Source organism: Mixophyes fleayi, chromosome 2, assembly GCF_038048845.1.
Source record: "Mixophyes fleayi isolate aMixFle1 chromosome 2, aMixFle1.hap1, whole genome shotgun sequence".
Lineage (NCBI taxonomy): Eukaryota > Metazoa > Chordata > Amphibia > Anura > Limnodynastidae > Mixophyes > Mixophyes fleayi.
This window is the reverse complement of record NC_134403.1, coordinates 243,785,070-243,812,976: the sequence shown is the minus strand read 5'-3', so window position 1 is coordinate 243,812,976 and position 27,907 is coordinate 243,785,070. Positions and strand designations below refer to the sequence as shown.

Below are 27,907 nucleotides of genomic sequence, written 5' to 3'. Positions count from 1 at the left end.
GATAGAAGCTTGATCAGAGCTCATGACATATGGACATCATGTTGATGTACGGAATCTTCCTTCTGGATCTCACAGCATATGTAAAATATATGGAAATCTATAATAGTGTAGTATCACTTAGAACCGCTAGGTCACCCAGTGTCATAATTCACTGATCACCATGTCAGCAGACAACAGTGGGTTTAACACACAAAAATTCGTGCTTGCAACACACCAATTGTGATTACACGTACCAGAGAAAAATAATATATTCGCTTATCTGTGGCTGAATATCAGCATCAAACTCCTGCATGAATTTCCTCAAGGATTCCACAGATGGTATATATGGTTTGAAATGTTCCTCCTCAGAGCAAACAGACAGGGTGTGTCTGTCTTAGTGCACGAAATTCCTACAGGAGTTTGATGCTGACATTCAGCCACAGATAAGCGAATATATTAATTTTCTCTGGTACGTTTAATCACAATTGGTGTGTTGCAAGCACGAGGATTTTAAGTGACTTTGAACTGTGCATGGCAGTGGGCCTCAGAAGCGGCTTATAAATGAAAATATGAGACTGCTGGCTTAGAGTGTCACTGGTGTAATGAAATGGGACCATCTTTCAAATATATCAATTGATGGTCTCATCTCTTGTTTGATTTTAAGTTTCTGATGTTTCACAGAAACAGGGCCAATTGCTTTGGCATGCTAGTGGTAGTGGTGTGGAGGTGTCATGTGTGTTCTCGTGGCACATACTGAGTCCCATGATACAATTAGAGAAATGTTTGAATGCTACATCCCTGACAATGATGCGTGTCCATTTATGGCACCAGTGTACCCATTTACAAACAGACTTTTTCAGCTGCAAACCTCAAGGCTAGAACAGTCTTGGGGGTATATTTACTAAACTGCGGTTTTGAAAAAGTGGAGATGTTGCCTATAGCAACCAATCAGATTCTAGCTGTCATTTATTTAGTACATTCAACAGAATGACAGTTAGAATCTGATTGGTTGCTATAGGCAACATCTCCACTTTTTCAAACCCACAATTTAGTAAATATACCCCCCTGGAATGTATTTAATAAGAAGATGGTTAATGCAGTGGCCTTCCCAGCAACCAGATCCTAATCAGCTGAATCATCCAGAATCCACTAAAGTATCCAGGGGATGAAATTGAATAAAGAACATATAATATAAGGCAAATGGCTTGCAACTTGCTTTCAAATATAAATAATAGTCAGACTATACAGACATACTAACTCTTAATGTAATGCAAACCCATGTTTATTTTCTTTAAAGATACTGTATATTCAACAATATACTCATATCTGTGCATATTGGTAAGTATTAGGTTGGTAAATTATGACTGATAATCGTCCACACAATAACTTGGCAGATTTTATTCTCACTAGTTGACAGAGAACACTCCATCGCTGTCCTAAACATGTCAAACAGAGTGTGTGATAAGGGGGGGGGGGGGACTTGGGGAATCTACAGAATAGCAGCAATATTTGTCATTGTTGCCTTCCCTTTTTTTCTTCCTTGATTTTGCCCAAAAGTCTTGAAAACAAATAACTGATTCCCCTGTACCTTACAGTAACAGTTACAAAATGAACAAGCAAATAGGAGACTAGTCAACGTTGTTTACCAGTCTACCAGCCATTTGCCAAAGCTGTCAGAAACCCAGGCCTCCTACTTTGCATTTGTTTTGCAGTAGTACCTCCTTGGCAGGTAGCTAAAATCCACCCTTTATGGGGTATTTTGTGTGTTTGTCTCAAAAACATACTAGTAGGTTAATTGGCTGTAAACAAAATTGACCTTAGCTTCTCTCTCTGTCTGTCGGTGTATATTAGGGAATTTAGACTGTAAGCTCCAAAAGGGCAGGGACTGTTGTGAATGAGTTCTCTGTACAGCGCTGCGGAATAAGTGGCGCTATATAAAATAACTGATGATGATGAATGTTAAGTTTCATTATGTGAATTTATTGGAGCTCTAACTGTTAAACATATTAAATGTGATGCATTTATTTTCTTACATTACAGAGGTCAAGTGTTACCAGCACATACTCTATTAAACACTGTGGATGTAGAACTTATCTATGAGGGGAAGAAATATGTGCTTAAGGTAAAGTGTGTGTGTGTGTGTGTGTGTGTGTGTGTGTGTGTGTGTGTGTGTGTGTGTGTGTGTGTGTGTGTGTGTGTGTGTGTGTGTGTGTGTGTGTGTGTGTGTGTGTGTGTGTGTGTGTGTGTGTGTGTGTGTGTGTGTGTGTGTGTGTGTGTGTGTGTGTGTGTGTGTGTGTGTGTATATGTATGTATGTATTATAGGGGCACAGTTGTGCATCTAATAAACAACTTTCAGCCATTAGAAATCTCTGAGAGGGGAGGAATGGTGTTTGAGGGGCTACATTTTAAAAAGTATTAAAGCTATTAAACTGCAATTTGGCATGCGAATGAAGAACCGTCCATAGGTGCCGCAAGCCAATTTTTAAAAAAAAGAATAAAAAATGACATATTAGGAATAATCTAAATTTCAAAATCTCGCCTTTTTTTTCCACTTCATGTCTTGCAAAAGTCACTGTTTTTCTTTTTTTTTTTTTTTTTTTGGGAGAGCGTAACTCAGTATATACAGGAGGTCTAAAAACTTGGGGTTTGTATTCTAAGAAAGCTATTCAGGTTGAGGAGTGTCTTTGAGGGTTTAAAATTTTGAGAAAGTTATAGTTTTTTTACAATTTGGTAAAATATGCCCCATTTTAAAGATAAGGGATTTCATAACGTTGCACATGCATACTTGCCAACTCTCCCGGAATGTCCAGGAGACTCCCGCATTTTGCGAGAGTCTCCTGGACTCCCGGGCGAGTGTGGCAATCTCCCGAATTCTGCCCACTTCACTAGGAAGTGCCCCACTTCCTAGTGAAGTGGGCAGAATTAGATCCCAAATGCCGCGATTCCCGGTGAATCGCGGCGTTTGGCCCCGTCCCCACTGTCAAAATGACGCGATTTTGGCCGCCCCGCCCCCTCACGCCCACCTCCACTGGCTGGCTCCCGGAAGGGAGCTGAAGAAAGTAGGTAAGTATGTGCACATGTCAGTTAGAGGTTTGTGCTGGGTGTACTCAGACTGGCTTCACTTGAGAGCACAAACATGACTGAGTCGCTGGCGAAGGGATTTTCATCTCTGAGCTGAAGAAATTACCCACATTTTCTAGCCACAGGGGGGCTGGTTAGTGTTATGGGGATATGGGAAGGGCACTTCATGCATATATGTATTTGTATATACATATATACACACACCGCTCCTGCCAGATTTGCGGCAGAGAATTTCAGTTCCGAGTGAGGTTGAGAAACTGACAAGCTTGAAAGCGTGTAAAAGTGTGTCATCTTCTCCAACGTTTCCATTCCTGGTATTAGTTACGAGAAATGTGCAGAACAACAAGGATGAGTGACTAGCCCTTGAAAGATACAGATAAGCGAGCTTTGTTTTTAATTTGGTACGCACAAACACTTGTGGTTTATATGGTGTGGTGTTGGGTTCAAGTCACTGATTCTGCACTATGATTGGTATCTTTTATTTCCTCTGACATAACAAGATTTCGCCAAGAACTCCAAACACATCTGAGGGATTGACCACTTGATACTCATATATACTTAATATTCTCTGGTACGCATTTAAGCTCACAATTTAGGTTTGGAGTACGGAGTTATAACATACTGCACTATCAGGCGCCTATCCCCTCCCCTATATATATATATATATATATATATATATATATATATATATATATATATATATATATTAGATATTATATATTTTTTTACTTCTTGTATATATTCAGACACATGACACCAATATGTGTTAACATTTGATTTGACTATGAGAAGTTCAACAATAATTGTTCCAGCAGTTTCAAACACTTCCTTGTACAACCATGCAAATTACAGCCGATTATATAATGGGCACAGGAACTTATCATAAGAAATAAAAACAACCCAATTAATTTACTAGTGGATAATATATATTGAGTAACATATCACTGAAAAAGCATACTTGCCTACTTATTGGATTTCTCCTTTGGTGTGAGATAAAAATACAGATGCAGTTGACCAAGTAACAGACGCATTTGACCTGCATCATTAGCAGTTTGGTGTTTACCATGGTGGTCTGACTTAGAGTGCAAGAGGCATCTAGTAATAGCATTGTCTCTAGATTCCAGAGGTTTATGCTACTGCACTCCACACTTCAACCAGCCTCTCAATTACAGAAAGCCCAAGTGCACAACTTCTCTTTATGTAGAAATATTATTCATTACACACCTGTTACAATATAAAACTGTTTAGGATGTTTTTTAAATTCTTAATTATTTAAAAAATGGAAAATGTTACTGGACAACAGTACATTTGGCAATATGATATGTTCTCTCTCTGTTATTGATGTTATCCCCAAATACAGTTCAGGTAATGTTGAAGTGTTGGCATCAGAACACCTGCCACAGTATGAACCTATTTAGAAATTAATTAAGTGGTGTATTAATGTAAAGTCAAAAATGTTGTTGCATAATATTAAACGTGTTTGTGACTTATGTGCATTGCCACTCACATTATGAGGTTGTGTCCCTGCTGCAGTACTATATAAACCTATTTTATGGGGTTACAGAATTGGTCCCATTGGCTAGCAGTAGAATCCCATTAGCTGGCAGTACAATCTGGAGTAATATTGATACCAAATATCACAACAGTGTTCCCTAATTTGGGTTATAGAGGTGTGGTGTTTAAGTAGATGGGCAATGATCCAATTGACGATTACTAAATTTGTCAATGACATATAATAATGTACTGTTGTGATAAATTGTGTCCCAATGTTCTAGTGATGTAGTTTTATGAATGTATTCCATGCAGCGTTATAAACCTATATGTACTGTTACTTAAGCCAATTCCACTTGTGACAAATAGTACACCTGGGAGCATAGGTGCTTGAGTGATGTTTTAAATGAAAGTTCTTTGTGCTTTGAAGGGTGCTGTTATATGAATTGTGGCATGCCAGGTACTGCTGATCCTCTGCTAAAGTGAGATACAGTATCACATTTTTTGAGACACTAGAAACCCTTACACGACAATATGATGCCAGTTAGGCCTCTTCTTGCTATGCTGTGATGTCCAGTGATGATGATACTGCAGAGACAAACTTGCCATCTTATAGTTATTGAGTTTGTTTCATTTGGGAGCTGGGACCAGTGCAATAGCAGATAGTCACTAAAAATACGGGGTTGCTCACTTCTGCAGCTCACCACCCTTATAGAATTTCTGTCCTTACTGAATCCAGGTCACACGTCAGTCTCCAAATTCCTATGTAGTGATAATGAACAGCTCATATGTGGAAGTGGATGTGCACAGACTGAGTGACGGTGGTCTACTTCTGTCCTATGATGGCAGCAGCTACACTACATATATTAAAGAAGAAATCGACAGGTAACTATACATTTTGGATCAGCTTTCAATGGATTGTTTGAGCTCACTTCCACTATATTGTTTTATGTGCATGTAAAAACCGAACCCCCATTGCAGTATTTTGAGATTTTGGAGCCCTGATATCAAACATTCTAAAATTAGGTTGAAAGCATGGCAAGGGTATCGTTTTCTTTTTTTTTTCCCTAGCTATTGCTAATTATCTATTTGCTAAAAGGGCACAAATTTTTATTTTGCTGAAACCAAGAACATACGTGCTCCTGATTTTTTGTGAGAAAAGTAGTTCAGTATGCAGTATGTTGCAACGGTCTTTCGCTCCGTGTCAATAACCGTCAGAATGGAATGTTCAAAAAGCGATGTGTCAACTTTTAGCAAACGTGTGGACTTTGCAGAGCTTTTCCTTCAGTTTACACCTGTGTTATTCTGCGCAGTGCTGTTTATGTTTACACTGTTGTGAACGATTGCGGGAGCATTGCACACAGTTCTACAGTTGTTGGAATATCTGAGTAATTCTGGTTAATCAAAACTTTATTAAGAAATTGATAACTGCTCACTGTCCTACATCCCTATTCACTAACTTTAATCAGTGATTAAACTGCAATGTTAGAGTACATATGCACCAAGCTTTTTAATAGTGGCATAACAATCGGAATAGTAGCGTTAGCAACATCTACCAAAATTATTGTCTCCTTTTTAAAAATCTTTGGAGGGTAGTCAAGTACAGACTCAGACTCTCTTGCATGTCATGTGAAGGCAGAATGTGCAAAGGAATGGGAGGATTTTACAGTGCAGACAAAGCTCAGAGGGGCTTTCCAAAGCCTCTCTGCTCACTACATCATGTTGCCATTAGGGATGAGCGCACTCGGATTTATGAAATCCGAGCCCACCCGAACGTTGCGGATCCGAGTCGGATCCGAGACAGATCCGGGTATTGGCGCCAAATTCAAAAGTGAAACTGAGGCTCTGACTCATAATCCCGTTGTCGGATCTCGCGATACTCGGATCCTATAAATTCCCCGCTAGTCGCCGCCATCTTCACTCGGGCATTGATCAGGGTAGAGGGAGGGTGTGTTAGGTGGTCCTCTGTGCTGTTTAGTTCTGTGCTGTTTAGTTCTGTGCTGTTTAGTTCTGTGCTGTTTAGTTCTGTGCTGTTTAGTTCTGTGCTGTGCTGTGCTGTGCTGTGCTGTGCTGTGTTCTGCAGTATCAGTCCAGTGGTGCTGTGTGCTGTGCTCTGTCCTTCTGAGGTCAGTGGTGCTGCTGGGTCCTGTGCTGTGTCCTGTTCAGTCCAGTGGTGCTGTGTCCTGTGCTCTGTGCTTCTAAGGGCATAGTTATTTCCCCAATATTCCCCTGTGTTTAAAAAAATAAAAAAAAGTTTTTTTAAAAAATACCAAAAACTACTTTAATATTTTTTAATTACCACAAAATTTGCACAACCAATCCTGCAGTATAAGCCCATTGGTACTGCAATATTACCAAGTTCACACATTCAGCAGTAAAAGTCCAGTGGTACTGCAATATTACAAAGTTTACACATTCTGCAGTATCAGTCCAGTGGTGCTGTGTCCTGTGCTCTGTCCTGCTGAGTTCCATAGTGCTGCTGGGTCCTGTGCCGTGTCCTGTTCAGTCCAGTGGTGCTGTGTCCTGTGCTCTGTGCTTCTAAGGGCATAGTTATTTCCCCATTATTCCCAAGTTTTTAAAAAATAAAAAAAAAGTAAAAAAAAATAAAAAATTTAAAAAAAAAAAAATATATAATAATTATAACCAAATTTGCAAAACCAATCCAGCATTATAAGTCCATTGGTACTGCAATATTACCAAGTTCACACATTCTGCAGTATCAGTCCAGTGGTGCTGTGTCCTGTGCTCTGTCCTGCTGAGTTCCGTAGTGCTGCTGGTTCCTGTGCCGTGTCCTGTTCAGTCCAGTGGTGCTGTGTCCTGTGCTCTGTGCTTCTAAGGGCATAGTTATTTCCCCACTATTCCCAAGTTTTTTAAAAATAAAAAAAAAGTAAAAAAAATAAAAAATTAAAAAAAAAAAAAATATATAATAATTATAACCAAATTTGCAAAACCAATCCAGCATTATAAGTCCATTGGTACTGCAATATTACCAAGTTCACACATTCTGCAGTATCAGTCCAGTGGTGCTGTGTCCTGTGCTCTGTCCTGCTGAGTTCCGTAGTGCTGCTGGGTCCTGTGCCGTGTCCTGTTCAGTCCAGTGGTGCTGTGTCCTGTGCTCTGTGCTTCTAAGGGCATAGTTATTTCCCCACTATTCCCAAGTTTTTTAAAAATAAAAAAAAAGTAAAAAAAAATAAAAAATTTAAAAAAAAAAAAATATATAATAATTATAACCAAATTTGCAAAACCAATCCAGCAGTATAAGTCCATTGGTACTGCAATATTACCAAGTTCACACATTCTGCAGTATCTTGTGCTACATATAATGGAGACCAAAAATTTGGAGGATAAAGTAGGGAAAGATCAAGACCCACTTCCTCCTAATGCTGAAGCTGCTGCCACTAGTCATGACATAGACGATGAAATGCCATCAACGTCGTCTTCCAAGCCCGATGCCCAATCTCGTAGTACCGGGCATGTAAAATCCAAAAAGCCCAAGTTAAGAAAAAGTAGCAAAAAGAGAAACTTAAAATCATCTGAGGAGAAACGTAAAGTTGCCAATATGCCATTTACGACACGGAGTGGCAAGGAACGGCTTAGGCCCTGGCCCGTGTTCATGACTAGTGGTTCAGCTTCACCCACGGATCTTAGCCCTCCTCCTCCTCCCCCCCCCTACAAAAAATTGAAGAGAGTTATGCTGTCAGCAACAAAACAGCAAACAACTCTGCCTTCTAAAGAGAAATTATCACAAATCCCCAAGGCGAGTCCAAGGGTGTTGGTGGTTGTCAAGCCTGACCTTCCCATCACTGTACGGGAAGAGGTGGCTCGGGAGGAGGCTATTGATGATGTAGCTGGCGCTGTGGAGGAACTTGATGATGAGGATGGTGATGTGGTTATTGTAAATGAGGCACCAGGGGGGGAAACAGCTGATGTCCATGGGATGAAAAAGCCCATCGTCATGCCTGGTCAGAAGACCAAAAAATGCACCTCTTCGGTCTGGAGTTATTTTTATCCAAATCCAGACAACCAATGTATGGCAATATGTAGCTTATGTAAAGCTCAAATAAGCAGGGGTAAGGATCTTGCCCACCTAGGAACATCCTCCCTTATACGTCACCTGAATAACCTTCATAGTTCAGTGGTTAGTTCAGGAACTGGGGCTAGGACCCTCATCGGTACAGGGACACCTAAATCCCGTGGTCCAGTTGGATACACACCAGCAACACCCTCCTCGTCAACTTCCTCCACAATCTCCATCAGATTCAGTCCTGCAGCCCAAGTCAGCAGCCAGACTGAGTCCTCCTCAATACGGGATTCATCCGAGGAATCCTGCAGCGGTACGCCTACTACTGCCACTGCTGCTGTTGCTGCTGTTAGTCGGTCATCTTCCCAGAGGGGAAGTCGTAAGACCGCTAAGTCTTTCACAAAACAATTGACCGTCCAACAGTCGTTTGCCATGACCACCAAATACGATAGTAGTCACCCTATTGCAAAGCGTATAACTGCGGCTGTAACTGCAATGTTGGTGTTAGACGTGCGCCCGGTGTCCGCCATCAGTGGAGTGGGATTTAGAGGGTTGATGGAGGTATTGTGTCCCCGGTACCAAATCCCCTCGAGATTCCACTTCACTAGGCAGGCGATACCAAAAATGTACAGAGAAGTACGATCAAGTGTCCTCAGTGCTCTTAAAAATGCGGTTGTACCCACTGTCCACTTAACCACGGACATGTGGACAAGTGGTTCTGGGCAAACGAAGGACTATATGACTGTGACAGCCCACTGGGTAGATGCATCCCCTTCCGCAGCAACAGCAACAGCTGCATCAGTAGCAGCATCTACAAAATGGCTGCTCATGCAAAGGCAGGCAACATTGTGCATTACAGGCTTTAATAAGAGGCACAACGCTGACAACATATTAGAGAAAATGAGGGAAATTATCTCCCAGTGGCTTACCCCACTTAGACTCTCATGGGGATTTGTGGTGTCAGACAATGCCAGTAACATTGTGCGGGCATTAAATATGGGCAATTTCCAGCACGTCCCATGTTTTGCCCACACCATTAATTTGGTGGTGCAGCATTACCTCAAGAGTGACAGGGGTGTGCAGGAGATGCTTGCGGTGGCGCGCAAAATTGCTGGACACTTTCGGCATTCAGCCAGTGCCTACTGCAGACTAGAGGCACATCAAAAAAGCATGAACCTGCCCTGCCATCACCTCAAACAAGAGGTTGTGACGCGCTGGAACTCCACCCTCTATATGCTGCAGAGGATGGAGGAGCAGCAAAAGGCCATTCAGGCCTACACAGCCACCTACGACATAGGCAAAGGAGTGGGGATGCGCCTCAGTCAAGCGCAGTGGAGACTGATTTCCGTGTTGTGCAAGGTTCTGCAGCCATTTGAACTTGCCACACGAGAAGTCAGTTCCGACACTGCCAGCTTGAGTCAGGTCATTCCCCTGATCAGGCTGTTGCAGAAGCAGCTGGAGAAAGTGAGGGAGGAGCTGGTAAGCCATTGCGATTACACCAAGCATGTAGCTCTTGTGGATGTAGCCCTTCGTACGCTTTGCCAGGATCCGAGGGTGGTCACTCTTTTAAAGTCAGAGGAATACATTCTGGCCACCGTGCTCGATCCTCGGTTTAAAGCGTATGTTGTGTCTCTGTTTCCGGCGGACACAAGTCTACAGCGGTGCAAAGACCTGCTGGTCAGGAGATTGTCCTCTGAAGAGGACCGTGACATGCCAACAGCTCCACCCTCATTTTCTTCCACATCTATGGCTGCGAGGAAAAAGCTCAGTTTTCCCAAAAGAGGCACTGGCGGGGATGCTGATAACATCTGGTCCGGACTGAAGGACCTGCCAACCATTGCAGACATGTCTACTCTCGCTGCATTGGATGCTGTCACAATAGAAAAAATTGTGGATGATTACTTTGCTGACACCATCCAAGTAGACATGTCAGACAGTCCATATTGTTACTGGCAGGAAAAAAAGGCAGTTTGGAAGCCCCTGTACAAACTGGCTCTATTTTACCTGAGTTGTCCCCCCTCCAGTGTGTACTCGGAAAGAGTTTTTAGTGCAGCGCGGAACCTGGTCAGTGAGCGGCGAAGGAGGTTGCTTCCTCACAACGTTGAAAAAATGATGTTTATAAAAATGAATAATCAATTCCTCAATGAAGTACAGCACTGCCCTCCAGATACTACAGAGGGACCTGTGGTTGTGGAGTCCAGCGGGGACGAATTGATAATGTGTGATGAGGAGGAAGTACACACTGTAGGGGGAGAGGAATCAGAGGTTGAGGATGAGGACGACATCTTGCCTCAGTAGAGCCTGTTTAGTCTGTACAGGGAGAGATGAATAGCTTTTTTGGTGTGGGGGCCCAAACAAACCAATCATTTCAGCCAAAGTTGTTTGGTAGGCCCTGTCGCTGAAATGATTGGTTTGTTAAAGTGTGCATGTCCTATTTCAACAACATAAGGGTGGGTGTGAGGGCCCAAGGACAATTCCATCTTGGAACTTTTTTTTTTGCATTATATGACCAAGCAACAGTCGTTTGCCATGTTCAAAAAGTAAAACCAAATGTAAAAAAATTCAAGAAATTAAACCAAAAGTAAAATGCCGTGTCATAATTTAAAACAAGAGGTATTGACGTGCTCTAAAACTACTGTATTGTTGTTTATATTTTATAAACACTACACTTGAAAGCTTGAGTCTTTCAATAGAAAAGTAACTGTCCATTGCACGAATATTTGCAACAGGGACAATTTTAGGGTTAAGAAAGTCAACTAATAATAACACTTCGACGCTGTGTGTCTTTATAAACACTACACTTGGAAGTTGGAGGAGGTATTGTGGCCCCGGCACCAAATTTACTACCGGGGCCACTCCACTGTGCAGTCCATATTTAGGTGTATCAGATATTAAACAACGGTGACAGTTGATGCCCAATTTTTTAATTATATTGTGGCCTCGGTACCAAATTGTGTACCGGGGCCACCCCACTACGCAGTCCAGATACTTGTTTGGTGGAATTCAGACCAGTTGAGGGTTTTATTATTATATTGTGTGGACCACTCTATCTATACCACACTACAACTCTATACCACTCTATTTCCTACTTTAATTCTATTTCATACTTTAATTCTATTTCCTATTTTAATTCTATTTCATACTTTAATTCTATTTCCTACTTTAATTCTATTACTAATTAATTACCATAAAGAGGAACAAAATAAACCAATTTTACCAAAAGTATAATATGACTTAGACTTACAAACACTACACTTTAAAGATCGTGCCTTTAAATGAAAAAGTCAGTCTTCATTGCACGACTATGTGCAACAGGGACATTTTTTTGGGTTTACAAAGTCAAACAATAACACTTCGACCCTGTCTGTCTGGGGTCTCTCAATGACGAATTGTCTGTACCATGTTTGGAGGAGGTATTGTGGCCCCGGTATCAAATTGGGTACCGGGGCCACCCCACTATGCAGTCCAGATACTTGTTTGGTGGAATTCAGACACGTGGAGGGTTTTTTAATTATATTGTGGCCTCGGTACCAAATTGTGTACCGGGGCCACCACACTACGCAGTCAAGATAGATAGATGCGTATTGCGTATCATAGATAAAGTACATTCAGTGGTGTGGGGCAAATTGAAAAATATTCAAAATGCACTGACATTATCAAAAACAAGAGGTTGTCACACGCTAAAACTCCAACATGTATATGATGGAGAGGATGGAGGAGCAGCCGTATGTGTAGTGTAATGCAGATCTGTTGAAGGTTTTTTATATATTTTATTGTGGTGCCCAGTGCCCACTCCTCTACGCAGTCCAGGTACAATTATTGGTGCGAATCATAAAAGTTCAGGGTTTTTAAGATATTGTGGTGACCCACTCCTCTACGCAGTCCAGGTACAATTATTGGTGCGAATCATAAAAGTTCAGGGTTTTTAAGATATTGTGGTGACCCACTCCTCTACGCAGTCCAGGTACAATTATTGGTGCGAATCATAAAAGTTCAGGGTTTTTAAGATATTGTGGTGACCCACTCCTCTACGCAGTCCAGGTACAATTATTGGTGCGAATCATAAAAGTTCAGGGTTTTTAAGATATTGTGGTGACCCACTCCTCTACGCAGTCCAGGTACAATTATTGGTGCGAATCATAAAAGTTCAGGGTTTTTAATATATATTGTGGTGACCCACTCCTCTACGCAGTCCAGGTACAATTATTGGTGCGAATCATAAAAGTTCAGGGTTTTTAAGATATTGTGGTGACCCACTCCTCTACGCAGTCCAGGTACAATTATTGGTGCGAATCATAAAAGTTCAGGGTTTATAATATATTGTGGTGACCCACTCCTCTACGCAGTCCAGAAAGATACCTTGTTGCAACGTTTTGGACTAATAACTATATTGTGAGGTGTTCAGAATACACTGTAAATTAGTGGAAATGCTTGTTATTGAATGTTATTGAGGTTAATAATAGCCTAGGAGTGAAAATAAGCCCAAAAACTTGATTTTTAAACTTTTTATGTTTTTTTCAAAAAAAATCCGAATCCAATACCTTAAATCCGAACCGAGACCTTTCCTCAAGTGTTTTGCGAGACAAATCCGAACCTCAAAAATAACGAAAATCCGGATCCAAAACACAAAACACGAGACCTCAAAAGTCGCCGGTGCACATCCCTAGTTGCCATGTGATTGTTTAGTCACATGACACTAGGATCGGCATAAATCATTACTGGCTTATAAATCATTAATTAAAAACACATGTCATTTGCACATTGATCTGAATCTAGTTTCAATCATCCAAAAATAGGAACAAGTTAAGCTCTAAATAGTTTTGAACTCCGACTTGATATGCAACAATACAAATCACATGTTCAAAAGCTTGGATCACAAGATAGGAATTAATATTTTTAATGATTATCTGTAAAGTAGGAAGTATATCCATAATTACTTGGACCTGTATTTCTAAATTGTTTTACAAGACTCTTGGGGGGTAAATTTATCAAGGTTGCGGGCTTGAAGAAGTGGAGATATTGCCTATAGCAACCCATCAGATTCTAGATATCGATTATTTAGTACATTCTACAAAATGACAGCTATAGGCAACATCTCCAGTTTTTTAAACCTGCAGCTGGATAAATTTACCCCTTGGTGTTCCTTTCACTTGTCCACTTAAAATATTCAAATAAGCTAGTGAGACCCAATTGAGAAATGTTTAAAGGGGTATTTTTTTTTTTCCTGTGTGTGGTGAATATTCACAAGTAATATATGTTTTGTTCCTTCACTGTACATTGTGCTCTCCCTGTTGCTCCAGGAGGACAGTAATATGAGCTACCAATGTACAAACATTTCTTAGTAGACAATACAAACCATGAAAGGTAAATTTGAAAGCTACTGTACTCAATATCTACCAGTCGCTCTGCCTAAAATTACGATGAAATTGTATTCAGCCAAAGACAGTGCATAGGAATAAAATGTGAAGTGCATAGAAAAAAGTATTTTTCTAATTACTTTTTTTTGGCTTCAAAACTCATTATCAACGCTATAATGTTTTGTGTTTCAATAAACACGTGTGACTATCAGCAAAGGCTTTGAACCCTATAGTATTACACTATGCTCCTAATGAATTTATGTTTTGATAGGTACCGCGTTACTATTGGCAATAAAACCTGTGTTTTTGAAAAGGAAAATGATCCCTCCATTTTGCGCTCTCCTTCAGCTGGCAAGCTTATACAGTATGTAGTGGAGGACGGAGGTCATGTATTTGCAGGACAATGCTACGCTGAGATAGAGGTATTACAGAGCAATATTGTTAATATGAATATCTATTTCTTTCATTTTTTTCTTGAAATGATTTGTGTGTGTATATATATATTTGCGTACATATAAGTGTGTATATATATATATATATATATATATATATATATATATATATATGTGTGTGTGTATGCGTGTATACATATGTGTGTGTATATGTGTGTATATATATATATATATATATATATATTTCTCTTCCCTGCCATTGGGGGACACTGCGAGACATTGGGGTATAGTAGTGGGCTCAGGAGTCTTGTCTCAGAGGGGTAAGAGAGCTATTACTGACACAGGTCTGGACCAAGACCAATATTCTGATCTCTCCTCGGCAGAGGAAGGTGAGGTAGATTTGGCCTGAAAGGGGAGTGCCTTATGACTGACTCAGTTTCCACTAGTGTGGATAGTCTAATTCTAGGAATCAGGCATACCTTAGGGTTTGCTGATCCTGAGCCCTCAGCGCCCACGGGTGTCTCTCTTTTTAAAAGAGCTTAAGGCTCAGTTGGCTACATTCCCCCATTCTCCAGAGATGTTGGAGATTATTTCAGAAGCCTGGCATAGGCCAAGTAAACAATTTATGATGCCGGGAAAATTCAAATCTCTTTATCCTCTGCCACCTGAGGACACAGTTAAATGGGAGTCATTACCTAAGGTGGATAGCCCGTTTAGCTTCTTCTTCTGCTATTCTTGTCCAAGAACGGATAGCCCTTAAAGATTACACGGATAAAAAGTGTGATTTAGCTCTTTGCTCAGCATACACTGCTGTGGGAAGTATGTTTAGACCAAATATGGCTGTGGCCTGGGCTAACAAGACCGTGCAGTTATGGATGGAAGCTTTGATTAAAGGGCTTAGAGATAATACTCCTCGTACGGAAATCTTAGATCTTGCAGAGCATGTACTAGAGACCTCGGAGTATGTGGCAAATGCAGTCATGGATGCGGTGTCAGTGAATGCTAGGGCCTCCACTCTTATTGTAGCGGCTCGTCGTAATCTATGGTTACGGACATAGTCAGTGGATGCAGACTCTAAGAGAGCTTTAGAGAATTTACCCTTTGACGGCTTAACCCTATTCGGGGCAGAGCTCGAAAGGGTCATTCAAGAGACTACGGGGGGAAAGAACACTTCTCTCCCTACTGTCCCCAACAGGTCCCGTCAGGGAAGGTTTCGTTCCTTTCTGAGTTTTTCCGGAGGGGGAGGTACCCTTAATAGAGGTCAGTACTCAGCACCTAGGGCACCTGCTATTAGAGGCAGAGGAGGTAAAGGTGCGGCGAGAAGAGGTTCTACTCGCCCAGCAGATAAGACCTCAGCGTGACGGAGCTTCTTGGGGGGAGCGTCAAGTAGGAGCACGTCTTCTTCAGTTCAGAGATCAGTGGTGGAAGTCCACAGCAGATCTCTGGATTCGAGAGATTGTGTCCAGGGGCTATGTGATAGACCTTGCCCACTCCCCCCGTCACAGATTTTTCATTACCCCTCTTCCTTCTTGTCCCCTCAGGCAGGTGGCTCTACAGGAAGCTATTCAAAAACTTTTAGCAGCGCAGGTTATTGTTCATGTGCCTCCTCTAGAAAGACGTCTAGGATTTTACTCGAACCTGTTTCTGGTACCAAAGCCAGATTGGTCCTTCCGGCCCATTCTGAATCTTCGGTCATTAAACAAACATCTGAATATTCAGAAATTCCTCATGGAATCCCTTTGCTCGGTAATAGCAGGGATAGAGAAAGGGGAGTTTTTGGCGTCAATAGACATCAAGGATGCCTACCTGCATGTTCCGATATGGGAAGGTCACCAGAGTCTCCTTCGGTTTGCAGTAGGAGAGGCGCAATTCCAGTTCAGGGCTCTTCCTTTCGGTCTGGCTACCGCTCCCAGAGTCTTTACCAAGATTATGGCCAATATGGCAGGTCTTCTGCGCCAGAAGGGTATAACAATTATCCCTTATCTAGACGACTTTCTATTGAAGGCACCGTCTGCAGTTCTTCTGTCCCAACATATTCAGACAGTTATACAGTTTCTTCAGAGTCACGGCTGGGTGTTGAATTTACCCAAGTCATCGCTTGCTCCAGCTCAACAAATGCGTTTCCTAGGTCTGCTTTTCGATACTCAGTCTCTGAGAGTTTATCTTCCAAGGGAAAAAGTCCTAGCCCTGCGGAAAAGGACCAGAGCGATTCTAGCGAAAAAGAGGGTCTCGGTCCTCAGGTGCATGAAACTCTTGGGAACAATGGTCTCGGTTTTCGAAGCAGTCCCTTTTGCACAGTTTCATTCCCGTCACTTCAGGCAGAGATCTTACTCAGGTGGTCAGGGTCTCAGAAGAATTTAGACAAGCAGATTATTCGTCTGTCCTCGCCCACAAGGCTGTCCCTTGTCTGGTGGATGTCCCAAACCAATCTGGTAAAGGGCCAATCTTTACAGACCTGGTCTGGACTCTAGTCACAACAGATGCAAGTCTTTTGGGGTGGGGAGGAGTAACAGGAACCCTGAGGCTTCAGGGTCTCTGGTCCCCTCAGGAAACTTCTCTTCCTATAAATATTCTGGAGCTCAGAACAGTATACAATACTCTGATAGGAGCCCAGAAATTCCTAAGAGGAAAACCGCTTCAGATTCAGTCTGACAATGCCACCACGGTTGCGTACATAAACCACCAGGGGGGCACTCGCAGGCTGCCATGCGAGAGACCAGGCACATTTTGTCTTTGGCAGAGCATCAGGTGCCCAAGATTTCAGCCATTCACATTCCGGGGGTGAAGAATTGGGAAGCAGACTTTCTCAGCAGACATTCACTTCATCCCGGAGAATGGGCTTTAAACAGTCAGATCTCTCCCTTCTGGTGGACCGTTGGGGCTGCCTGGACATAGACCTGGCTGAACCATCAGGTTCCGCGCTACGGCGCAAGAGATCGAGACCCAGGGGCGGAGATAATAGACGCCATGTCGGCCCCATGGCCATATCGAATGGTGTACCTTTTCCCTCCCATACCAATGATTGCGCGGGTCCTAAAGAATTTGAAGAGGGAGAGAGTTCCCGCTATTCTAATAGCTCCATTTTGGCCACGCAGAGCGTGGTTCTCAGATCTTCTATTGTTAGCAGGGGCTCCTCCATTCCGGCTTCCAATGCAGGTAGATCTTCTGGTTCAGGGTCCATTCCTTTACCAGAATTTAGATCAGCTGCCTTTGACGGCCTGGCTATTGAAACCCTAATACTTAAAGCCAGGGGCTTCTCTCAGGATGTCATAACTACCATGATTAGGGCTCGAAAGCCTTCTTCGTCTTCCATATATTATAGAGTGTGGAAGACATATATTTTGTGGTGTGAGTCTAAAAGATTCCATTCCTCTAGATTTAAGCTTTCTCGTTTACTGGATTTTCTACAAGATGGGGTTCAGAGGGGTCTTCGTCTGGGTTCCCTCAAGGGCCAGATCTCAGTCCATTCTGTCTACTTTCAGAAAAAGATTGCAAATTATTCTGATATCAAAACTTTCTTGCAGGGGGTGTTACATATACAACCTCCATTTTGCCATCCTGTCGAGCCCTGGGACCTCAATCTGGTTCTTCGTGCTCTTTCTAGGCCTCCGTTTGAACCTTTAGGGTCCATAGACTTAAGGTATCTTACGTGGAAGACAGTATTTTTGTTGACTATAGCTTCAGCTCGCAGAGTGTCTGAGCTTGGAGCTCTTCGCTGTGACCCCCCTTTTCTTATTTTTCACGCTGATAGGACGGTCCTTCGTACAAAGCCATCTTTCATTCCTAAGGTGGCTTCCAGGTTTCACCTAAATCAGGAAATTGTTGTCCCTGTGTTCCGAGCAAAGAAAGACTCCTTAGAGGGGTCTATGCAGTTCTTGGATGTGGTACGAGCTCTACAGAGTTATGTAGACCGTACGTCTCAGGTCAGAAAGACCAGAGATCTTTTTGTTTTATATGACGCCAACAAAAGAGGGTGGCCTGCTTCAAAGCAGTCAATTGCCTGGTGGATCACATCCACGATTCGAGAAGCTTATATTGCAGCTTCTCTGTCCGTCCCGGAAAATTTGAAGGCGCATTCTACTAGGGCAGTGGGTGCCTCCTGGGCGGCTAGGCATGGGGCGTCGGCGGAGCAGTTGTGTCGAGCGGCGACTTGGTCTTCCGTCCACACTTTTACTAACTTTTACAGGCTTCAAGGCTTTGCATCGGCTGATGCAACCTTTGGTCGCATGGTTATGTGTATAGCTGGTCCAGAGCATTCCCACCCTTGAAGAAGCTTTGGTATATCCCCAATGTCTCGCAGTGTCCCCCAATGGCAGGGAAGAGAAAATAAGATTTTTACTCACCGTAAAATCCATTTCTCTGACTCCATTGGGGGACACTGCGCACCCTCCCTTGCTCTGTGTGTAGTTCTGTGTGTGAAAACTTTGGTTAAGGTTAAGGTTTACAAGTTTAAGACCTTTCCAGGTTATATTACCTCCTTTTACGTTCACTCTTGGTTATTCAAAACTGAGGATCTCTCTGGAGAGGAGGAGCATAGCAGGGGAGGAGTTCAAAGAGTTAACAAGTTAAAGTGACAAGACTCCTGAGCCCACTACTATACCCCAATGTCTCGCAGTGTCCCCCAATGGAGTCAGAGAAATGGATTTTACGGTGAGTAAAAATCTTATCTACTATATAAATGCCTGTGTGGGAAAAAAAAAAAACAAGCTGCAGCGCCACCTGCTGGGCAGAGTTATACACTGACCTATATATTTCTTGAAGGAGAAGTGACAGTTGGGAGTGGTTGGTGGTTCCCGGGGGTTACAGTGGGGAGTTTTTAACACCTTAAGTAGCTTGATGAAGGTTGTGGCGATGGAGAAAAATGATGAGGTGGTGACATGTGGACAAAACCACGTTGAAAAAGGGCGCTTGCGTCGGGAAGTAACGCTCTTCCCCTGAGGAGGCCTGGGCTAGGACCAAATGCATGACAAAAACCTTTTTAACACCTTAAATAGCTTGATTTGACTAGAATGGGGGGTTGAAAATTAAAGTTGGTGGCGCTATAGTCAAGCGCAATTCATATGTTTAAATTGAACCTGCTTTTAGACTGACACAAAGTACTGTTTATGGAATTCCGTTGTACTAATTCAGCATTTGCAGTACTATTGTTACCATTATCTAATAAAACACCTCGCACTCATTTCAAAGAAAATGTCTACAAGTGTACAACAGATGGGCCACCTTGTATTTATTGATCTGCAAGTGGCATGACTCACCCTAAGAGGAAAATAGGTTCTCCTTCAGCAAGGAGACATAGTGTGTCCACAAAACATGGGCAACTGTGTTTTATTTGACATGCCATGTATATAAATGTGAGATAGCATACGACTTGTAGACTACATATAGGTAATTTGTTCCTTTCTGTAGTTAGGGACTGTACTGCTTATAGTGCAGACTTGTGATTGTTGGCTGCGATGTTCTTATGCTGTATAAGCTATAAATAAACATGCGATTTCTCTCAGGTGATGAAGATGGTGATGACCCTAACAGCCATGGAGTCAGGATGTATACACTTTGTGAAGCGCCCAGGGGCTGTTCTGGAGCCTGGTTGTGTAATTGCTAAGCTCCAACTAGATGATCCAAGCAGGGTGCAGCAGGTAGGGCATTATGGTAATGAAGCATAAAAGCTTAAAATTAGGAAAAACACTAATGGTCCTAGTGATTCCTCTCCAAACTGTATTTGTAAAGCAGCTATTACAGATCAGGCTGATCAGACTTTGAAGACCCTGTGCCGTCTTCAGAAGACATTTTCTTGATCTGTAATACATGCAGAAATTGTTAATAAAAAACAAAGCCAGATGCAGTTTACTCATTATAGTATAATAATATTGCTCTCACATCTGCTAGGATGTTTTGTAAATAAATTGATTTTGAGAAAGAAAATAACCCTTCGTTTTTCAATATCCTATAAATGTCGGCAGATTTAATAATACAAGTCATTTCTAACTGAATAGTGCTGTTGACATAAGGAACCTGCTGTATATTAAATTACATGGTAATATTGTACCAATAGAACAGTTACATTTGGCTTTAAGATGGTCATATTTTCTTTACATTATGTAATGTTGTGCTAATACAGTATGTTACTTCTGTTTAAAGGCTGATCTGCACACAGGATCCTTGCCTCAGATTCACAGCACTGCTCTTCATGGAGAGAAGCTGCATCGTGTTTTTCACTGTGTACTAGATAACCTAGTAAATGTCATGAATGGATATTGCCTTCCGGAGCCCTGTTTCAGCAGCAAGGTAACCAGCCTGTTATATAGTCACAAAATGGAATGTCAAGTTAATGAAATATTTTGGGCATATGTGCTATAATTAAAATGATGAAAAATGGTAAATGTGTGATATGGAGAATATTAAGAATGTGAACAAATTTCTGCAAGTCATTATGCAGCTCTTACACATTATGCAAAAAATAACAAAACAAATAAAATTTGTTTTTGGCAGTTAAAAGACTTTGTGGAAAGACTGATGAAAACCCTCAGAGATCCATCGCTTCCTCTGCTTGAGCTGCAGGATATTATGACAAGCGTATCAGGGCGTATCCCACCAAATGTGGAGAAATCGATCAAGAAAGAGATGGCACAATATGCCAGCAACATTACTTCTGTCTTGTGCCAGTTTCCAAGCCAACAGGTAGTGTGTAGAAAATAATCCTGTATTATTGTATGAATTATACAAAGGGTTGTTACTGTTTTCCCAGAATAGGCAATCCTACAGCTTATTCTTTATCATCCATTATTGATCTTAATACATAGTTACACAATTATTATGGTTGAAAAATTGCATAGGCCCATAAACTTATTTAAATTCTAATAATGTTTATGCAAAGGACAGCAAAACAACCCCCCAGTGCTACTGTAACTAATTGTGTCTCATAGGGAGGAAAACAACTAAATCCAATCCAGTCCCTTGATCTTTTATATCCATAATGTCCTTTACTAATTTTAGCTACAAAGGCATCCAATCCATTTTTCAATTCCGTAATTTAATGTGTCATCATCAGCTCATCTGATTATAAATTCCACAGCTTAACTTCCCTTACAGTAAAGAACCCTTTCCTCTGCTGATGGTGAAAATGTCTTTCTTCCATTTGCAGCTGATCCGTTTCCTCTGTATGGTCCTGGTTAGGAAAAGTTAACCAGAGTTTAATGTTTCAAAATATTAATTGGGTCGAATCTAAAGTGTCTTTTTCTCCATAATAAACAAACTTAGTTTTTCTTGACTTTTCACAATTTTAAATTTCTGTTCTCTTTTGTAATAATGGGGCACATTTATCAATGTTCACATAAAGTGAAAAATAGTTTTCAATCCTTATCGCTATGATAAGCATTTAACTATTTCTCAAATTTATGTACAACCCAGCACAAAAACAGCAGTTCCGCTAAACTGCTGTTTCTGTGATAAAAAAATCATACTTACCCGGCCTCTTTGGAACGCGCTGTCCCCGGGTCACCTCCTCGTCCTCTTCACTTCCCTTCTTTCAGTAATTGCGCATGTGCAGTTCGAAGTTCGCACAAACATCTCGCTCTGTCTCTGCAACTATAGTAGCAGAGATAGAGCGGTGATTGACAGGGAGGGATCATGTGATGCCTCCACACATGCGCTGTCCAGCTCTGCTCTTCGGAGCAGAGCTGACAGTACTGAGATTTTTCATTTATGATAATGTACGCCAGCTCCAGCCAGCTCCAGCTGGCGTACATTATCATGACAAGTTTCCGAAAAAAACTATTTTTTGGAACTTGTTAGATTGCGAGAGGGAGCAGTCACCATACTGTAGCATGGTGTCTGCTCCCCAAAACGAAGCAGAATGCAAAGCAGCAGATATCCACAATATCTGCTGTGATGCACCTTTAATAAATATGCGGGGGGGACAGAGGGACATGGATTGTACGGTAAGTGCACGATCACTATTTGTTAAATATGCCCCAATGTTACATAACTCTGTTGATCACTTCCAACAAGTTGGCGCCTCTTAATTAACAACAAAAATATAGCAAAATTTTCCTTTTACATCTTAATCATTTGGCTGAATTTTGTGCTTCCAAAATAGTAATTATTTTTTCTATTTTTTTGCTCAGATTGCAAATATACTAGATAGTCACGCAGCTACATTGAACCGTAAATCTGAACGTGAGGTTTTCTTCATGAACACACAGAGTATTGTGCAATTGGTGCAAAGGTGAGATGTTAACTGAAGAACTAAGTGCTAAAATCATTCTTCCATGACCAGAGTTTTGGTTCAAGGAGTTTAGATGTTTGCTTTTTTAGTAGCAAATAAATCACATTTTTTAGGCTTCACCGTAGTCTCTTTGTGGGACTTTTTAAGCTGCAACCCTGATGAGTTTTTTTTTTCTAATTTATCCCAAATTGTTCCAAATTTCACACCCTAAAAACCTTACTGTCTTTTTTTCTACTTGTTGATTGGACAGTGCAATCTATGTCCGATGAATAACATGGTTAGAGCATATAAAACAATTCTCATTTTTGCTTTTTGTTTTGCCATGTTAAATTGTAAAATCACTTTGCATGTCTTTCGTTTGTCTTGATGTACAGCGCTGGCATGAAGACGTGTTCAGTTGTTATGCACAATATACGGGATGCATATTCCATAATACTTGCCTTTTTTCTTAGCATTGTCATCTTCTATTTTCTGCTTTCCTTATCACCCAGATCAGGGTAAGGTGAAAGTTGATTAGGTAAAACTATGGTAGATCTCACTGTTACTTGCTGGAAAAACAATTTCAATTATCATTTCTATGTCTAGAAGGCTAGAAGCTTTAGCTGAATGGTTAACTGATTTGTTTTTATTTATTTAACTATAAGTGAGTTTTGTTCAACTTTATTGAAGCTATCCATTGTCAGTGTGAATACCAAAGCCAAGCTGAGGGAGGCCAGGATAGATGGAACCACACCTCATAATTTCCAGCCTGCAAACGAAGAGCTCACTAATGTCCAGATAGAGAGACACTTATTCATTTGTGGTGGAGAACTCTTTTTAATAAGGCTACATCCTATAATTGTAATGTTGCAGTGAACTATTGAAAACTATTTGAAGCATGTTTTTTTTACATTTTGTTTTCTCATTGGTCCATATGTCTGGAATGTTAAGGAAAATAGTAAATGGGAAAAAACAACTAAGCTTCTTAGCATGCTTACTGTAACTATATTTATATAAATATATAAAATGTTCTGTATGGAGAAAACACTATTATTACTAACACATTATGACTTGGTATATATGGTAAACACACATCTAGAAAAGAACAATTTTTTTAGGAATGCCTTATTTATTTCTGTTTATATAGCAAGATGCTTTTTATACTGTACATTCCTTGTTCACATAAATTTAACCCAATTTTATCAGATACCGGAGCGGCATTCGAGGCCATATGAAAGCTGTAGTCATGGATTTGCTTCGGCAGTATTTAAAGGTTGAAACACAGTTCCAGCATGGTATGTCTTTTTTAATTTACACTTCTATTTCCAGGTAAAAATGATATGTTCTTATTCTCAATTAGAGTTTGACACAGTTTTATCCATTCACCTGCACATAAAAATTCTGTTACAAAACTTGCGGTCTTACTCGCATGTATTGTGAGTCACACGTATATCGAGGTACATCCAATTCAGAAGACTAGTATTTCTATGTTCGGCATACAAATGCATCTAGATGCAGCTGGGCTCTGTTAGTCATAAATGCAAAAGTCAGGTTACTTTATTCATACATAATATAATCTAATGAAGTGTCATAGAGAAGAGAGAATTGTGTCTCGGCAGTGTTATCAATAAGTCCGAAAACTTGCAGTTTCCGTATAAAATGTAATGAAAAACAAACGCCCCCACGTCCCCTATTTACCGCATTATAAATGCAATCGGAATCTTCTTTCTTGCTGTAGTCCAAAAGGAAGTTACAAATAAGTTATCCAAATAATGGCCATAGCTTGACATAATATAGCTGCCATACTAATGAATGAAATACTATCAACTGGAAAGGTCAGTACAAAAGCAGCCAATCAGAAGCACATAAAGGGGTTGACAGAAAATACGTTTTTGAAACCAGTATAGTCATTTATCTATGCTGAACTATATAGCCAAGAAAAATGATGGTCTCCCCAAACTTGATTTTTGTTGGAGGTTAAGAACACTACAACATTCTAAATGGTGCACTGTTGCCATCTTGTGGTAAAACAAGATATTGATATTGGCTGAGTATAGTTTAGTGAAAAACTACTACTGAATTGCCTATTTAGTGGTGATTTAATACTCTTATTAGCACTATAGAGTTTCTAATATTAATATGATTGAGAAAATGTAGTCAATTACTTTCCCTATATTTATCAGCATGGTCATTTTTCCATCTCCTGGACCCCTGTTCCGTTCTAAGGTGTGCACATGGCATGAGAGGATCAGTGTATGCTTTTGGGGTAATCAGCAACTTGGTCTAATTTATCCTGATTTTACTATTGGGGATTTTGTGATATGATGCCTTTTTAATGAAAATAGATAAAACATTTTTTAATATACTCTCTTCTAATTCTCCTGGATCTCTCTGCTGCATTTGACACCGTTGACCACTCTCTTCTCATACAAACGCTACAATCCCTAGGTCTTGAAGGCACTGTCCTATCCTGGTTCTCATCCTACCTATCTAATCGCTCTTTCAGTGTTAATTTCTGTGGATCCACCTCTGCTCTGCTTCCTCTATCAGTTGGAGTACCACAGGGCTCAGTCCTCGGTCCTCTGCTATTCTCTATCTACACCACTTCTCTTGGAAACCTAATAAGCTCCTTTGGATTTCAGTATCATCTCAATGCGGATGGTACACAAATCTATCTATCCTCTCCTGATCTTTCACCATCTGTGTTGTCTCGCGTTACTGACTGTCTTTCTGCCACTTCATCTTGGATGTCTTCTCGCCAACTCAAACTCAATCTTTCAAAAACTGAATTAATAATATTCCCAACCAAAAACAGAAGCTTCCTGCCTGACATTTCTATTTCTGTTGATAACATGACCATAAATCCCACCCCTCAAGCTCGTTGCCTAGGTGTAATCCTTGACTCACAACTGTCTTTTATTCCCCATATCAACTCTATATCTAAATCATGTTACATACACCTAAAGAACATTTCCAGAATACGCACATATCTGACACAAGACACCCCAAAAACATTAATTCATGCACTCATCATCTCCCGCATCGACTATTGCAATTTCCTCCTTACTGGTCTTCCCAAAGTCAGATTTGAACCCCTACAATCTATTTTGCACGCAGCGGCTAGATTGATTTTCCTTCCAAACCGTTATTCCTTTGCTGAGCTACTCTGTCAGTCTCTACATTGGCTGCCTGTATTTCAACGAATCCAATATAAAATTCTTCTACTAACATATAAGGCCATCAACAAAATTGCACCGACATACATTTCCTCACTTGTCTCAAAATATCTCCCAACTCGACACCTCCGTTCTGAACAAGATCTACGTCTCTCTTCCACTCTTATCATATCCTCTTATTCCCGGTTACAGGATTTTTTCTGGGCTGCACCCACTCTGTGGAATTCCCTCCCTCGCACAGTAAGACTTTCCTCTAGCCTTCAAACCTTCAAGCGTTCACTGAAAAACCACCTCTTCAGACAAGGTTATGATATTCCTCACCCACCATCTTAATTTCCCTAGATTACCCTATTACCATCCTCTATACAGCTAACGCAAGACAACTACCCTCTGACCAACATTGTCACACACACAGCCCACTCAATACTTTTACCTTTGCATTCTAGCTGGTCCATTGTGCAATATGATGTAGCACGTGCCCTTGTGTTTCAAACTCCCATTGTCCTATAGATTGTAATCTTGCGAGCAGGGGTTTCTTACCTCTCTGTCTGTATGTATTACCCAGTATTGTTTTATTAATGTTTGTTCCCAATTGTAAAGCGCTACGGAATCTGTTGGCGCTATATAAATAAATGTTGATGATGAATATACGTTCATCATTTTAATATTTACATTATACAAATGCACAGAAAATTACAAAGGTCAGTGTCACTGTGAGGAAGCCAGTATAGACACATGTCATCTCCTTTTGCTGGTCCACCTGTGAAGATGGGCCCTATAACAGTAACAACTAAAATAGCATTCTTTTCATTCCATGCATAAACTGACATAAACATTTGTACTAATGTAGTGTACAATATGAAATACAAATATTATGAATCATTTTTATATATACCACCAAGGTAAAAACCAGTAAAATACAGTTCTGTAGCATAGTTCCATATGTTTTGCTGCCAGTTTCTGGTACCTGTGAAATTTGCCTCACTGAACCCTGCCTGTGATGTTATATGTTGCTGATAGTAAACCTGTCATTATGTACATGTTTTTATGGTGGCCATATTGAAATGTTTTTTTTGTTTTAATACTTGTTCTTTTTCTAATACTGTATTAAGATCTCTTATTTACTATAGTAGAGGGGATGGGAGTTAATTTAACAGAGGGGAAGAGTTAATGTCTATGTTGAAATTCTTGGCATTTCCAGTTTTTACACTTTTGAAGCTTACACTTTTTAATGGTACAGTGGGTACACTCTCACCCAGAAAATTATTTTCAAACTTTGCCGGATACTACATTATTTTAGATCTAGGGGACAAACATTGTATTACATTGTATTTTTAATCATTGTGATGATAATGGTTATTATAATTGTTATTCTTATCATCATTATTACAAATACTTTACTGCATGCATCTTGCCTGCGTGCATTTCCCTTAGTCAATACACAATACACATATTTCAGCTATAGTTAAGGAAAGGTGCCCAGCAGAGATTGTTGGATCTTTTCTTGTGCTTTGTAAAGAAGATAGACCACCAACACAGAACTGCACATTAAACAAGTATCTGGATAGACAACACATAACCAAAAATGTTTTCATTTACTGTGTGTTATAGTTGTATTATTCCTTCTATATTTACCTTTTTGAATGTCTGTATGAAGTTTGCCAGCTTCACAGAAGATATGAGTATTAATGAGAAAGTAACTATGTACTGGCAGGAGTATGCACACCGTGCTCCTGATAAACTTACTGTGCCATCCTTAAGATGTATGCTTTCAGTATGTTGGCTCTGGATGGTCACTTAAGCTCAGTGTTACAGGCACTTCTGCCCTCACCAGCACCTAATTTACATAACGCCGAATTTATATTGCTCAGGTTACAAGTGGGATTTTCTTCAGCCAATGGACATACTATCAGAGATTACTTTGTCTATCTCTCTATCTGAATTCAGTGCAGCTTATTGAAATTAAAGGATGAAAGAGAATTACATTTCTTAACCCACTTTTTGCAAAAAGAAAATCATCCAGATTCAACCTAAATGGCATGGGAACCCATTTCTGAGGTTGTGAACTGCAGATATAGGTAAATCCACTTTACTACCATAGCAGTACATGAGTACAACGGGATCCTCTAGATCGAATAGACGTGTGCTATGGGGCCTGCTGATTGCATGTTATGCTCCTAGGTAGATACCTTTTGTGATGTTTTAAG

At 40.7% G+C, this 27,907-nt stretch overlaps 1 protein-coding gene across 3 annotated transcripts in view; it reads left to right on the top strand.

Moving 5' to 3' along the window:
* Positions 1-27,907, top strand: part of ACACA (acetyl-CoA carboxylase alpha) — a 526,387-nt gene that overhangs the window by 80,098 nt on the left and 418,382 nt on the right. For all 3 annotated transcript variants that reach the window (XM_075195717.1, XM_075195718.1, XM_075195719.1), the window contains exons 16-23: positions 2,020-2,101; positions 5,291-5,436; positions 14,201-14,351; positions 19,823-19,957; positions 20,460-20,606; positions 20,811-20,999; positions 22,445-22,545; positions 23,731-23,819. In XM_075195717.1, coding sequence (XP_075051818.1) covers positions 2,020-2,101; positions 5,291-5,436; positions 14,201-14,351; positions 19,823-19,957; positions 20,460-20,606; positions 20,811-20,999; positions 22,445-22,545; positions 23,731-23,819 — 1,040 coding nt within the window. The remainder of the gene's footprint in view (positions 1-2,019; positions 2,102-5,290; positions 5,437-14,200; positions 14,352-19,822; positions 19,958-20,459; positions 20,607-20,810; positions 21,000-22,444; positions 22,546-23,730; positions 23,820-27,907) is intronic.